Genomic DNA, 15,235 nt, shown 5'->3' on the forward strand with positions numbered 1-15,235 from the left:
AGGCGGTCCCCTGATGGGGAAAAGCCGCTGAGTTCTTGAGTTGTATTCGACTGTAGGGCTCACTAGCCGAACCCGTCACCACTGAGCCACCGCAGCAGTTCGAACGAAGCCTGGGCACAAGGCGAATGCCAAAGAAAAAAGAACGACAGGGTAACACGAAAGTCGCGGAAGCCAGGACTGAAAATTGCGTTTGAGGAAACGATTTGCGGAGTAACTGTCTCAGTTCTCGGTGGACGCTACAAGCGCGCCGTGAGGGAAGAGGTAAAGAAGGAAGAAGGAAAGATTGAAAGGGGTGCGGAGCAAAGGAGTCCGGTACAATATCGAGCATCTCGACAATATCGACCATCTCGGGGATCTTTAACGTGCAGTGGCATAGCATAGCACACGGGCACGCCTTTTCCGTTTCGCCTCAAGCGCCGCCGCGGTCGGGTTCGAACCCGGGTACTCCGGCTTGTTAGCCGAGCGCTCTTACCACTGAGTCCCCGCGGTGCAAGACTTTCATTTTAGCTAGTTGGTTGTAGCTTGACATGGTTTACGCAAAAAGCGTACAGGCGCTAAAAGACGAAAACAAGCACACAGCCCGTCCTATCTTGTCCTGTCCTGTCCTGTCTTGAGTGTGCTTGTCTTCGTCTTTTAGCGCCTGTACGCTTTTTGCGTAAACCATGCCCCGCGGTGCCCACGGGCTCTAACTGGAAGCATCCAGGTTGGCTACCCTGCACTGGCAAAAAGGAAGAGCGATACGAAGAGGAGAAACAGCAAAGACACAACCCGCAGCGCAAGCACGATGATGGTGCAGAGGATCAAGCGCTGATGGTGCTTTGTCCTGTATGCGTCGTTCTTCAGTGTTTGTTTCTGAGTGCAGCCGTTCATTACGTGGAGTCTTGCGTGCTGAACACTTTCGCTCACGCGCCTACTCCGCCGAGAAGCGACAGTTACTACGCCATTTCCTTTCCGTAAACCATTATTTTTTTTTATTGCGAGCAGTATAGAACACCTGACCATTCATCAGCAGTGCCCGTCACACACGGTGCACTCAGGTGTGGCAACGCATCTCCTTGGAGAATTCCGTGACGAACCAGACGACCAGGTCATTCCAGGTGTGCACATCGCTTTTTCCTCTTGGTGTCCCTAGGCGCTGGAACCTGCCACTTGTTGGTACCTTCGTTTCTTTTTGCTGCTGTATGCCCACCGGGTATGGAATCACCATGGATTCGCTGTCGATTACGTACACATACCTGGAACGAAAAAAAGCCCGATTTGAATTTCGTAATCTCTTCTCCTATACTACTTAGATTTCCGCACTAACTGCAAGCAAGAAGCGGGTACGATTGTTCCTTGTCAGTTAACACATTTCCAGGACTTTCGTAGTGCATTTAGCGTAAACAGGCGACAGTCTGTGCATCCCCATTCTCATTCATCATGCATCTTCTGAGTACACGTTGGAGACACGGGCTGTGTGCTCAGAGCGCGCCTCGAGCACTGGAAAGGGCTAGAGATGTACAGTTGGGGACAAGCGTCTGCCGAATACGTGTTCCTCAAACGAAGTCGATAGCTCTGCTATTAGCCGGCGGCTGGGGACCACACCTGTGGAGGTGAAAGCCAAAATTTCGTTCTTTCATCTGCACAAGCGTGGCCTGCAGCCGCCGGGTAATAACAGGGCCATTGGCTTAATTCGTTTGAGAAACACGTGGTCCACAGACTTTTGCCCCCACTGTGTGCTATAGCGGCTATGAGGACGAATTTATGGGCAACCCTGGGACGAGGTGATAAGCGAGGGAGGAACGGCAAAATTTTCTTAATACAATTCTTGAAATTCGTGGCCAAAAAAGGACTTAAAAAGGCTCATGCGATTTTTTTTTAAATTTCTCGATCAGAGTTTGCTTTAACCCCCTGCCTCACGCCTTCTCCCCCTCAATATATTTTAAACGTGTCGCTGGCGGCTCAAGTAATAGAATATATGGAAAAGCAAGTACAAGAAAAAGCTTGTGAATTTTAGTTGGCCTTAAGCTTCCAGAATGGTTTTCAAGACTGGCTGTGCAATAAAAGCTAAGGCTATGCAATTTGCTGACAATCTTCTGAATTGATGTAGCTTGTATCAGAGCTCAAAACTTCATAAAAATAGTATAGTATTGTTTATCTTTATTTTCCATTCATTTGAACTTTTTCTTAATATGTACTGGATGCAGGGTCCTTTCTCCGCTTGCTGCATCTACTTTAGCGCTATTTGCATGCTTAGGAGCCAGCTGTGAGACACAGACAACTGTTCAGCCTGCTCAATGATGTGAAGAGGCCGGCGAGAGAAGTTCCTAGCCTGCGTATCTTTCGTCAAAAGTTAGTCAGTCAATGGAATAGCCCATTGGGCTCATTCATTTGTGTAATCGCTGTAGCTTATTTAACTTTTTTTTAGCTGCGAAATCTAAGCATCTATCAATCACTTTGACGTTAACACATGTACGATCGCGTGCACCGAATCTTCTAAAAATTAAAATAAAAAAAGAAGCATGCCTCGTTTTCAGCATCAAGCACATGGTTAGAAACGGAGCACACTTGAGACCACACTTAAGAAATACAGTACCCAGGGAACATAGCAAGATAACTAGAATGTGAGCACTGGTCTCTCCAAGTAGTAGTAGTTTTATTAAATAATAATAAAAAAGTAAGGAAAATATTTTTGCTAGCCCCGCCATCTGCCATCGATACTGAAGCACCTGAGCTGGGGCAGCGGAAGTAAAGGATAACAGGTAGGATGGAGAAATTAAATGAAAGAGGTGAGGGACAGGGAGAGAGGATATGAGGAGAGGTAATATACACAAATTATTTATACAAAAAGAAATGTGCACAGGTTGTGCGCGTGATTAGTTTATGATGCAGCAATAAAAACACACGCGCACAGAACTATGTGCTATTCAAAGCCAGTTTTTGATTTTAGTGCTTGGCAAAATGCAAGGAGCCGCTTTCTCATTGTAGTAATATGTTAATGAATAGAACAGCGCGGAGAAACTTACTGCTCCCCACAGGGGTGTAGTTCTTCCTTGTACTTGGCGTCCATGCCCATAATGATATACTCATGATCGGTGGTCAGGTTGAAGGACTTGCAGTTCTCGCGAGACTTGACTGTGCGCGTCTTGTTGACCAGGTCGCCCTCGGTTCCTGCATTTGAGGGAGGCGCGGAATTGAGTGTTCGTCGCTACACTCCGGGATGAAGTTCGTCGAGCCGATCCGACGTTAATTACCGAGTCACATTTGGACCCGTCGTGATCTGCATACGCACGAATGCGGCTGCCTTTGGACGTATGGACGTAGCTGTGAAATGGTTATTTATTAACGGTACCACCTTGTATCGGTGCACCACTGATATTTCGCATTTCTGCCCTCAAGATACCGACGTACCTAGCTGCAGTTAAAACTGAAAATTCCTAGCATTTCCAGGTACTCTAGTGACCAATGCCTGGCGTCCAGTGTAACCTCGACAGATAGGCACATACTTGTCATGACTTATGCCGGTGACTTCGTCTATACGTACTGTAAGTATGATTAGTTAGACACAACGTACGCCAAATGACTTTTCAAGTGAATGCATATGTAAGCAATTACTGCTATGTATGCGGCAATGCAGACATATCGTTCTTCTACTAATGACAAGGCGGATTTAAAGTGGTGGCGAAGGCTGGGCCGAAAAGTGGTTTAGCGCGACTGCAGCACAACCAGAGGATGGGGGGCAAAACACTCATATAAAGAAATGATAAAGCTACAAAATTGGAATGTAATCTGCCAATAGAAAAGAAAAAATATATTAGCACCTTGTTTTATGAAAGAGGTAAGTCATTTTATTAAAACCTGGCAAATTTTGTATTTTTGCAACACTCTTGACCTGCCCCCTATTCATGAGTGTGCGGTGCATTACAGCGCGTCTTCGCAGGCCTTGTTTCGATACCCGGCTAACCCGGCCACAGTGGCGATTTCTTATCGCCAGCTGTCTGCGATGGCGCGCCTGGTAAAGCGTATAAATTTAGCTCGCCGGCCTCAAAATGCTCCTTTTGCGAAGTTTTCGTCGTCCTTGCACGCCGCTTCTTTGTCACCGTTCGGTAAGATTTGCACCCCGCTGCACCGCTGCGGCAGTTTTCTCGGTTTTGTCGTTTCCTTCGGCGTGCGGCCAGTGCGAAGTCTTTTTCCGTCTTTGCACGCTTCGCGCTCTTCTTTTGAAGCGCTTAGCGCTTCATTTCAAGATGAGCTTGCGGCATGTGAAGAAACGATGCTCCGTGGTACACTGCGACAGCGTGGATAGTACCATTGGTGTCACGCTACACCGATTCCCGCTGGACTTTCACAGGTGTGTCGTCTGCTCTAGGTATGTGCGATAGCTTCGATATGGTTTCGCCGGGCTGTTCGCTCGTGTTTCATAGCTGTAACCCGTTCGTGCGTACTTGGCTTCATGTTTTCGGGGATATTTATGTACTACACTGCAGGGCACACACTTTCAGTGCTGAGGTGTGCGAAAGAGGCCCACATTTTTCTAATTTATAGTGAGTTTCATGCAGCTGACTATCACCAACGTGAACTTCACACCGGGCTCTCAGGAGCAACCACGTGCACGCTACTGAACGGGAGGCCCATTTAGAACAAAGTTTGCTACCTGACAACTCTGAGTACTGAGTACGACATTGTTTAGTTTTGCAAAACCATGAAGCCAATTTGAGGATCCCCTCGCAGCTGGGAGTATCGAAACTCAGCCTCGTGTATGTGCGCGGCTTTGAGGAGGCTTTAACTGGATTCGCTCAGCAGGAGTTATTGCCTGCCTTGGTATTGCTGTCCTACATATACATGACTGTCAGGGTAATTTTAAACGCACTTCACTCTCGTCACTCGTTGAGCTTAGAAAAGCAGCTAGCCGCGTGGCATGAGGATGAGCGTTACCGCACTCTGGGGCGCAGAGAGCTTGGCGCGAGCATTTACTACCATAGTTCAGATGTAATGCAAGTATAATTTACTGCAGTTAGCAGTGACAGGAATAATGACGCATTGGCGTTTCGAGTATGCGTATTCCTTTTGGCGCAGTTGTATCTAACGTGCATGTTGCATCACGTCCAGGTGCCGAGCGTGGGCGCAGTTCTGCCGCAACGTCAGCCTGGAGAAGAAGGCGCCGTCGCAGCTACGAGAACTCAGGATTTGCTCGAGGCACTTCGAACCATCTGTGTATCTGCCATCAGGAAGGCTGCGACACGATGCTTTGCCTACTCGAGCAAGCATTGCCGGTAATTGAAGCTGTCGTAGCATTGTTTTCTATACTTTTCAATTTCCTAACTGACAACTTTCGTGGCACTTCAGGGCTTTTTCCTATCTGCACTGTGACTATTGAGATGATTAGCCAACTTAAACAATACTGCTTGCGCTGCCTGTGACATGTATTTTTTGTTTGTGTGCCAAGGGTGTGCTTTGTGACTGTATTTGTTTGGTTGCTGCAATAAACAATGAATATGAAACTATGAAAACCATACTTGCCGTACACTCTATTGCGAACTGTGCACTTGAGCCAGTGCTTTGTGCATCATACCTTGCCTCATACCTTGCTGTACTCAAAAGCTCTCAAAAGTACTAGCACCAGTATTTGCACTACGAAACATGCATGCTACGCCAGTGTCTGGAAGTGTTGCTGCCTTTCTATGCTGCCCCTCCTTTACCAGTCACTTTCATTGCGTTACCAATTGCACATTAACAAGGCCATAACTAGCAGGAACTCGAGCACATTTGACTGGCAAAGGTTGGGGCGCGCTGAAAGGCAGCAACCTTCGAGAGGTACGGGCTCGAAAACGCGGATTCTACAGAAAGACCGCTTTATAATTCGCGCCAAAAGCATACGTATGCGTGACGTCATTCTACGTCACGTTTGCGTAGTTTGCCCCCCAAAATCCAGGGGGCGCTGGAGTGCCCACGAGCCGCCATTTTTTGGACCAATGGGCGTCTATGGAGCCTTCGCTACCAGTGTACATCTACCTTGCTAATGACAGCAGTATGATTTGCTATGAGATCAACTGAAAAAATTGGATGTGGTTTAGCTCCGGTTAAACCTGGAGTGACACGGTAGCTACATCTGGCTGAGTGGAACTCGCTCAGTCGAATTGCAAAGTCAAGGTTTTGTCCCTACGTTTCGCTGGGCTTTCCTTCTTCATCTTCGTCCCTGGACGTGGATTCACTCTCTCCCCCTTTGCACTCCTCCCCCACTCGGTTTCGCTGGCGCGCTGCGCCGCCGGCAGCCGCTTCGCACTACGTGACCAACCACGCACCGCATGATCAACCACGTGACCACGGCGCCGCCACGCTGAAGGCTCGAAATGCTAGCGTAATGTAGCTATCGCTACAAAAAAGAAAGATTCTGATCAGTTAGCTAGCACCCCTGGAGCACCGAGGGGGACTAGAATATAAAGCCTGTAGATATACAGAGACGATTTGTCGGGTTCACTGAAACCCAGACTAATTTGTGGGGCACAAAGGAGTCCCAAACCATTAGGACAAAATAAATGGCTCTTAATATTGCGGTCAGCGCAAAGGTGGCTGCGCAACAAGGTCTAAATGCGTTTCGCAACCTTAGTCGCGAGGCATGCATGCAAAGACAGCAAAATCTTGATGACTGTCGTGAGGATAAGGATGCATGTGCTCGAAATGTCGTTCTCACCTGCCTTCAGAACTTTGTTGATAAGTAACGGCACGTAGACGAATCCATTGCTGTGGGTTTTCGACAGTGCCGTAGCAAGCCACACTGCAATAGAGAACAAATAAGCACACGCGTCGACATGACCTGCCGCTAAATATTCACCAACCAACACCACACCCGAAGTTAGAAACTAGAGAGAATGTCTTGACGGTTCTCATCCACTGATTAAGGCAACGTAGGAAAAAGTCGATGTGGCGTGCATGCGCAACGTGTGCCGCGATACCATTTCGACGAAGACGGCATGTAAAAGCGCCAACACACAGAGATTTATGTCCTCGTTAAAGAGTCCCAGGTGGTCGGACTCCGAACTCTCCGATATGGTGTGTTTCATAACCCACGTTGTGGCTTTGGCACGTAAAAACTAATAGTCCTGGCATAATCAATGACGACTCTGCCATTGATCTCGGCCTCAGCAACACAGAGCAGTAGCAGCTGAGCCACCGCGCTGGGTAGAATGTAGAAAATGTACAGCAATTACGCCGTACCTGATGCAATAAAGCGCCGTCCGCTCACGAAAAGCGCCTGAAAATCTGAGCGTTCAAAAATTTACATACGGCACCAGCGCAGAGTGAAATTCTTCCCAAGCCTTAAAACTACGCTTTGTCTCATTATTCAGCTAAAATAATAAGAAAAACCTTACCGAAATCGACGTAGTTGCAGGCGTAATCTTTCAAATAAGTTTGAGACACCGTTTCAGTGACAGGTTTTCCAAATTCGTCCTTTGTAAATACGTCAGAGGCGTTCGCGGGGGGGCATCCTCCTGCAAGGGCGAATAGTGCGATTAATGCCAACGCACAGAGTAGGGCATAAATGAGGGCAAGTGAAACGTCCAGAGGCACAGCTACTATAGTGCGTACGATCGAAGCTAACAGCCCTTGAAATCAAGAGCTGAATAGAGAAATGTTAGTACTATTTCTTCAGAAAGGAGGATGTGGGTTACCATTTCACATAGGAGACACGTTGATAAAGTGGAAACGAAGACAACATACTCCACGTGAGAGCTGAAGCCACGACCTCTGCATGTCGCGTGTGGTAACCTACAAACTGAGCAGCGGAGGCGGCTGCCTCCCCTTTTGCTTTGGAACGTTTTCATGCTCATGCCTAACCTTGACAGAACTCACCAACATGCTCATGCCTAACCTTGGCAGCACTCACCAACGCCCCGCCGAAGCAAAACGGATCACGGCTTCGAAAGTGAATAGCGGCATCTATGCGATTACTTCCTTATGCTACCCGCGTCATGACGACTGCTCAACTGTGATCCCTGTCATGCACTGAATAGGCACACAGAGCGGGAATGAAAAAAGTCCTCAAGATGATGCCGTTAACTTCATGGGTAGGAAAATAATTTCCGTTAATGGTGAACGGCGCATATTTCAAACTTTCAGTTCGCGTCGAATTCGAATGGCCTAGACTGCACTAAGAAAGAAGTGAGCAGCATTTCAAAACTGGAAAAAAGAGGAAAATGGTACAGCTTTAATTCCTAAGAGAGGGAAATAAGTAATGACTCTAGACAACAGGTAGTTTTATAAAGCACTGGGTAAGACAGCATGCAGCCAAATGCAGCTGTATGTTCATGGTCAGCGTATGTCACGAGTGGTGCACTCTCTGGTTTCATACAGCTTCTCTTTGGTTTCAGGTTTTTTTTCCTGTACATACTTTAAAGAACACCATACCTCCCCTATTTTGCTTGCGCGTAGCGTAGCGAGGTTCTCGGTTTGGCGGTCTTAATTCGAAATTTTTCTACCTTCGGCACGTGCAATGCGTCTTTGAAACGGTTGCACCGGTCACTAAAACACGATATCTCGTGCTTGAAAAACTCTCTGCATCGTGCAATATCGCTGATATGCTGCAAACTGCTGGTGCAAGCGAAAATTTTTGGTCGACCATTCGAACTTCCTTTTTTTTTACTTTTCTTTACATGGAAGCGAAAATTGACTCTTATTTTTCGAAACGATTTAATTGTGACGGAAAACAGGTAGATTACGGGAAAATAATTTTTGCCTTACCTTCCAAACACTGGCATACATCAACTTGTCCCGGAGTGGAAGCTTTGCAGTTTATTTTCAGGAGAGGGCTGGTATTGTCCGGTGCGTAAAATTTCGTGCACTGCACCGCTGGAAGCAAGAAAAAAAATTGCGGAAAAACGTAATTTCAGAGTTGGGCCTCGCATAGTCACGATAATAAGACAAAAGAAGTTCTTGAAATAAATAAAAAACAACTCTGAATATACCCAAAGATGACGTGACAGGATTACTTCCTGAGTCACTTATGTGCATTAAGCATGTCATTGGTCACAACGAGAAATGTAGCTGCTGCGTTCAGTCCTTTCAGCACCGCAAATGTCCCTGGTAGTAATAAAGCAGATAGCAACCTGCTACTTGTTATATTTTTGATTAAAAATGTACGCTGTGTATATCTGCAACGCATGATATGGGTCTCCTAGTAATTTTCTCTTTTGTAATCTTGCATAAAAATAAAATTAATATATTCACAAATATAGATTAAGAGGTAAATTTAAATCAGATACTCGAATATGTACCTAATATACAAAAGATGACACCATTAAAGCATAAAAATTATATTAATGAAACCCCGACGTGTAGTCCCTTCGAGTCGCGTCAATTCAGGAAAACAGCAAGGATATTGCCAGCTATATTTGTCTTAAAATACCTAATTATTGAATAAAAAGCAATCTACGCTTCTGCTTATGAACGCTTACAAGGTATGTACGCCTTAAAAGGGTTATGATACAATTTTTCAGACTCGACTTGTTTATTGCACGTTGTTCACTACGCATCTCGGAACAACTGGACCAAATATGAGCTTATTTAGTGCAGCGAGTAATTTGTAATTGAATGTTTAAAAGTTCTCCTGAACCGTGCGGTAGTAAGGTAACTCTGCCGCGCTCGCGGTTCGTGTCGACATAGTCGACATAAACCTAGTTACGTGCATGCTCGCGACTGAACGACTGAACTGCGCGTAGTGAGCACCGATGAGTTAGTGTTCCTATATTTGCTAAGCGGAGTGAGTTGTTTGTTGTTCAGGCTTGCAGTACAGTGGTGTGAAGGGGAAAGTTGGAGAGCGACAAAGGCAACAAAGGCCTGTGTCCTTTCCTTTTCTGTCTAGCTTCCGCCCGGTCTCTGCGTATTCACCACAGTGTGCCACGGCCGCGTTAAAGAAGGTGCGCGCTCTAGTCTGCATTGGTCGTGCGCGCAGCAGTTTTGCAGCAGACGACGGCGCTGTCGGTTTATGACGTCACTCAGGTTGCTTCAATATGTCGTCGCTGCCAGGGGCAGGAGCTTAGAGCCGATGACTTCAGACTACAATGTACAGCTCAAATGCGCGCGTACAGCACTACTTATAGTACGCATAATAGAGAGTTTTAGTTTCACGTACGTAGAGCTCTTACGGGTGACCAGTGCGCATGCGCAGAACGCAAAGGGTACACGCGAGTCTCACGTACGTACGGGAGATTCGGATTTTTACGTTGCGGTCTTTGCGTTGCTTGCGCAAGTAGCGTTGACAAACATGGCGGCGCCCTGCCCGCCGCTTCACAGCGATAACAGCTTCTTCGCTAATCCCTCGCAGCGATATCGTGTTCTAAACTTTTGCATTCGCCTTCGATTTTCCCATTGTTACCCTCGCATAACGTTTCAAGCGACAAATAGCTTTTGTTTTTCAGACAGAAGGGCGATTTTTCAGCTGTTAAGCCTGACGAAGTAGCGTTGGTCGTCGTCATAGCAAAGGTCTCGCGAGATCTCGAACTGAGAGAGCCCCGAACCAGCCAAACATAGCCAAACCGCCAAACACGAGGACAGACCGAATGGCTTGCCTTAAAGACTTGTCTTGGATGATTTAGGCTACAACCAGTGTCTGTGTTTCTTAGTAGATGGCGCTAGGAGTAACGCGCGGCGTGCGTCGCGTACGTGTAGCTATAAGGGTTTCAAACGACCTGCGTGCAGGCTACGTAGACTTCTCACATTTGCGTACGTGAACCCTGTACGTACGTGAAACTAAAACTCTCTAATAAGTCGTCGCTGCCAGGGGCATGAGCTTAGAGCCGATGACTTCAGATTACAATGTACAGCTCAAATGCGCGCGTACAGCACTACTTCTTATAGTACGCATAATAACGTCGTGGCTAGCAGCTGTAACGTAAAAGCCCGATTTGTTGGCAGACCATGTCATGACCTCTTTAGTGCGATCTGCGCAGCATCCATGTCCTTGTTTGCTTTAGTTGGGTTCTTGGTATCTCTTTCTGCATGAAACAGCGTACGGTTACTGTGCGTTCGTTTGTGCTGCTGCTGAGGTGACTGGAGCTACGTTCTAGTCATGCTGCCTGGAAGCAGATAATTTCCACAGCCCTTTCAACTATGAAATTATGGATGGAAAATTAACATATTGTACAGCAACTTTACTTCTTCATCCCTTGTTCTGGCTGTGCGAAGGAGCTGTACCTTACGGTTCAATAATGAAACTTTATGCTCAAAAATTGTCACATTTGTTGACATGCCCGCGCTAGCGCCATAGCTTGCGCGCCCTCGAGATATCTGCGTTTTTCACTCACCAGGATCGTAGTAAGCGTACACCTTCACGGAGGCCGACTGCAGCATGGCGACGCCAAATTCCTGCTTCAAGCCGAAGCTGATGCACACCTGCTTGTCTTCGGGGATCGTCGGTAGGTAGAAAACAACACTCCGCGAACTATGTTCAAACCGGTCCACAAGCTCGCCTGTAATCAACTGAAAAGATGCACGACATTCAGTGACAGGCACGACTATATACATCAACCGTCTCGCCCTAACGTTCTGTGTCGTCAGTCATCAGATTTTAAAGTAGCTAGAACCAGGCCTGGGAATCTATTTACATTGTCTATTGCGGGACAGCAATCTTTGTCAAAAGTACTCTGAGATTCCGCAGAATTTCTGTTCCGTATGCCTCGCTGTTCACTGTGCGACGCCAAGGATTTTCGCTACGTACTGTGAACAGCGGCTGTACTACTTGGCGCTGCCGTCGTCCCCGCTGACGAGCTAGCGACGCTCGAGTTCCTCTGATGACGACACGGATGACGTGTCCACATGTCCCCACCGAGAGCGCAATAGGTGCTTCAAGGCTGCAACTTAACGGGTCACTAAGAGCTATGGGTAAATGAGACTCTCTTCGTCGAGCAACACCCAGATTCAATCCGTTTTCATACAGTAATTCAATGTATCACATAATCTGACAAGCTAAACATAGCGACGTGTGTATTAAAAGTTCACGAACATGAGGTTAAGCAAAGTTTGATCATTGGCAGTAACCATGAGTACTTTGGCCCCGCCGCGGTGGCTCAGTGGTTATGGCGCTAGGCTGTTGGCTCGAAAGACGCGGGTTCGATCCCGGTCGCGGCGGTCGAATTTCGATGGTGGCGAAATTCTAGAGGCCCATGTACTGTGCAATGTCAGTCAGTGCACGTTAAAGAACCCTAGGTAGTCGAAATTTTCGGAGCCCTTCACTACGGCGTCCCTCATAGCCTGAGTCGCTTTGGGACGTTAAACCTCCCATAAACCAACCAAACCAAACCATGAGTACTTTCTTGTCTTTTATTTTTTTCAATTATGTGAACTGTTAAGATTACTATCGGGCAGAAAAGTGACTCGCCACCCCTCCAAGTTTCTTTGTAACTGTACCGCGGAGCTTACGTGGGCGCCAGTCACTTGATTGCAGCCTACTTCAGTTTTTATTTAGTTTTTAGTTGCTTAGCTTTAGTTTTTTTTAGTCAGTTTTTATGACTGTATCAAGAAAAAGGAATCCCTGGATTTCACGTATAGTGTTGAAAACCTGTCTTTAAAAGCAGTCCAAAAATAGAAATATTTCGGAATTCTGATCTCTTCTGACTTGAAATGGGATAAGCACGCACAATATGCACCATCAAAGCACTTTCCGCGCTTTTTTCTCTTAAACGGTTGATCCCATCTGCCTCTCCCGACTCCAGATTACTGGCATACTGTTCCCTTGTCCGTACTGTAGTTGAGTGCAACATCCTGTGTTGGTTTCCATACGCGCAGAAATGCATAAATAATATGCAAAGTGTTCAGTGGAAAGCAGCCAGACTTATTTTTAACAAACATCGAAGTAACGACTCTCCGACCGAACTTCTAAGCAAAGCAAGTGTCGCCGCAATTAATAACGCGCTCGAATCCCTCGTCTCAAGTTCGTCTTTCTTCTCCTAAACGGTGCACTAAAATATATTCCGCTTTTTACTTAGGTCCTTCACCTAAAAAAATACGAGAACAAAACATTCACCTCACTTAGTAGTGTATAAATTTCATACCGACACCTTTACTTATTCATTTTTCCCGCAGGCGATCAGGGAGTGGAGAATGTTACGCGAGAATGTTGTTAATTCCAAATCTCTGAACTGTTTTCTTTCTAACCTGTCGGAATTGTTTATTTGAACCATTACACACTGGCACTGCATGCATACCGCTGGTTAAAAAATCTTAGTTTACATACTCATATTGTATTATATAATATCACATGATGTGCTTTGCGCAGGTAGCTATTGATCTTCCCATGTTCGTATTTTTATTGTGTCAACTTCTCTTTTTCAGATTTTTGTTTCCTTCTTGAAGTGTCTAGAACTGTCATATTGTAGCCCAATCATGCAACAGTCTCGAAAAAGGCTATTAGTATTGCCGCGAATATTTGAAGTGTTTATTCGTTTTTCAAATCTGCCGCCACATCACTTTATCGCTTTGTTTGCGACGCAAGACGCGACTAGATTTATCTCGATTGATCGCAGCCAGGCAGAGCTGATTCTACGTTGTTCCGGATTGTTCTAGTAACTTTGTGCTCTTTATCTCGAAAGTTCGCTATCAGCTTTAAATTGAGCACGGCCGACAGCGGCCGGCATTCTGTTCGACGACCGCCGACCACGCTTGTCGCTTCGTCGCCGCCGAGTGATTCAGTCCATTTTGGGTGCAAGTCAGCCCAATAAACAGTTCTTTTAGAAGACCCTTTCGTCCGTCTACATCGCTGCTTCGACTGCCGTCACCACTACGTGACATCTGGTGGAGGTGCGGGGTACCCTTCCACGTTCCGGACGCCCCCTTCAAGTCGTGAAGCCAGCCCTGAGCGCTTCGCACCCGAGGACGAGCCAGCAGCTCAGCGAGCCAGCCGACGTCTTCAGGGAGAGGAGCCTGAGTTCGGGAAACTGCCGGACCGCACCAGACAGCGAAAAGACGCGGCTACGAGCACCGCAACCTCGCCGAAGATGTCGACACCGATCATACTGCAGCAGCCGCGGGTGCCGCCAACTTTCAATGGATCCCTAGGCGAAGACCCTGAAGAATGGTTGGATCAATTTGAGCGCGTGGCGTCATTCAACAAGTGGGATGATGCGGCAAAAATTGGACACGTGTTCTTCTCATTGGATGGCTCCGCTCGCACATGGTACGAAAACTGCGAGTCGTCCCTTACGACATGGGAGCTATTCAAGAGAGAACTATTCAAGGTATTCACCAGTGTCGTGAGGAAAGAAAGAGCCGAACGACTCCTCGAGTCCAGGATCCAGCTTCGGAATGAGCCCGTCCGCGGTTACGTCGAGGAGATGAAGCGCCTATTTCGCCGCGCCGACCCCGGTATGACCGAGGAAAAGAAAGTTCAGTTTTTAATGCGCGGCGTAAAAGAACAACTCTTTGGCAGCCTCGTCCGCCAGCCGCCAAAAACGGTCGAGGAATTCATGCAAGAAGCCTGCACGATTGAGAAGACCCTCGACGTTCGAGCTCGGCAGTACAACCGCCCTTCCTCTCCCTGTGCAATCCGTTCGGACTCGCCGGCCACCACCAGCGACAGCTTGCGGGAAGTTATCCGCGAAATCGTCCGAGAGGAGCTGCGCCGATTACTGCCATCCTCCCCACAGCCACAAGCAGCGACTCTGATGGACGTGGTACGGGAAGAAGTGCAACAGGCACTTGGCACCCCGACGGCCACAAAACCCTAGGCCATGACCTACGCCGCTGCAGTAAGGACTGCCCAGCCCCAACGACAACCCCCACGTCCTCCCCGAGATGAGCCACTTGTTCCACAACGCCGCCTCCCAGCCCCCGCCCGCCCAGCCTATGACCGACGCTCAACACCCAGGAAATGCGACGCCTGGATGACTTCCGACAACCGGCCGTTGTGCTTCCATTGCGGTGAGGCCGGCCATATTCTTCGTCACTGCCCGTACCGACGTATCGGTCTTCGCGGATTTGCCATTAACGCCCCACGATCTCGCTTCAGTCAACGTCCGCAGGAAATCGACGAGTACCTGCGTCGAGAAGAGTACACACCGAACCGCTTTTCGCGCTCACCATCGCCGTCAACCTCGCGCTTTGCGTCACCACGCCGCAGCTACGCAGCCGCGGTACGAGGAAGGTCTCCCAGCCCCCGTAGGGGAAACTAAAGGCAGCAACCTCTGGAGGTGAGGTTGCACAAGAGCGAAACGCCGAAGATCCTCCACCGACCACGCCCCATGAAGACGCTGCACCCGCGACGCCG

General features: G+C 47.7%; 1 protein-coding gene across 1 annotated transcript in view; it reads right to left on the reverse strand.

The window, feature by feature from the left end:
- Positions 1-1,005: 1,005 nt before the first annotated feature.
- The window catches only part of LOC144124380 (complement C3-like), a 103,893-nt gene continuing 89,663 nt past the window's right edge, over positions 1,006-15,235 (reverse strand). The window contains exons 26-31 of the mRNA XM_077657008.1: positions 11,280-11,454; positions 8,719-8,826; positions 7,350-7,469; positions 6,671-6,754; positions 3,006-3,150; positions 1,006-1,235 (exon numbers count right to left, since the gene is read on the reverse strand). Coding sequence (XP_077513134.1) covers positions 1,034-1,235; positions 3,006-3,150; positions 6,671-6,754; positions 7,350-7,469; positions 8,719-8,826; positions 11,280-11,454 — 834 coding nt within the window. The 3' untranslated portion in view covers positions 1,006-1,033. The remainder of the gene's footprint in view (positions 1,236-3,005; positions 3,151-6,670; positions 6,755-7,349; positions 7,470-8,718; positions 8,827-11,279; positions 11,455-15,235) is intronic.

The sequence above is a fragment of the Amblyomma americanum genome, chromosome 3 (genome assembly GCF_052857255.1).
Source record: "Amblyomma americanum isolate KBUSLIRL-KWMA chromosome 3, ASM5285725v1, whole genome shotgun sequence".
NCBI lineage: Eukaryota > Metazoa > Arthropoda > Arachnida > Ixodida > Ixodidae > Amblyomma > Amblyomma americanum.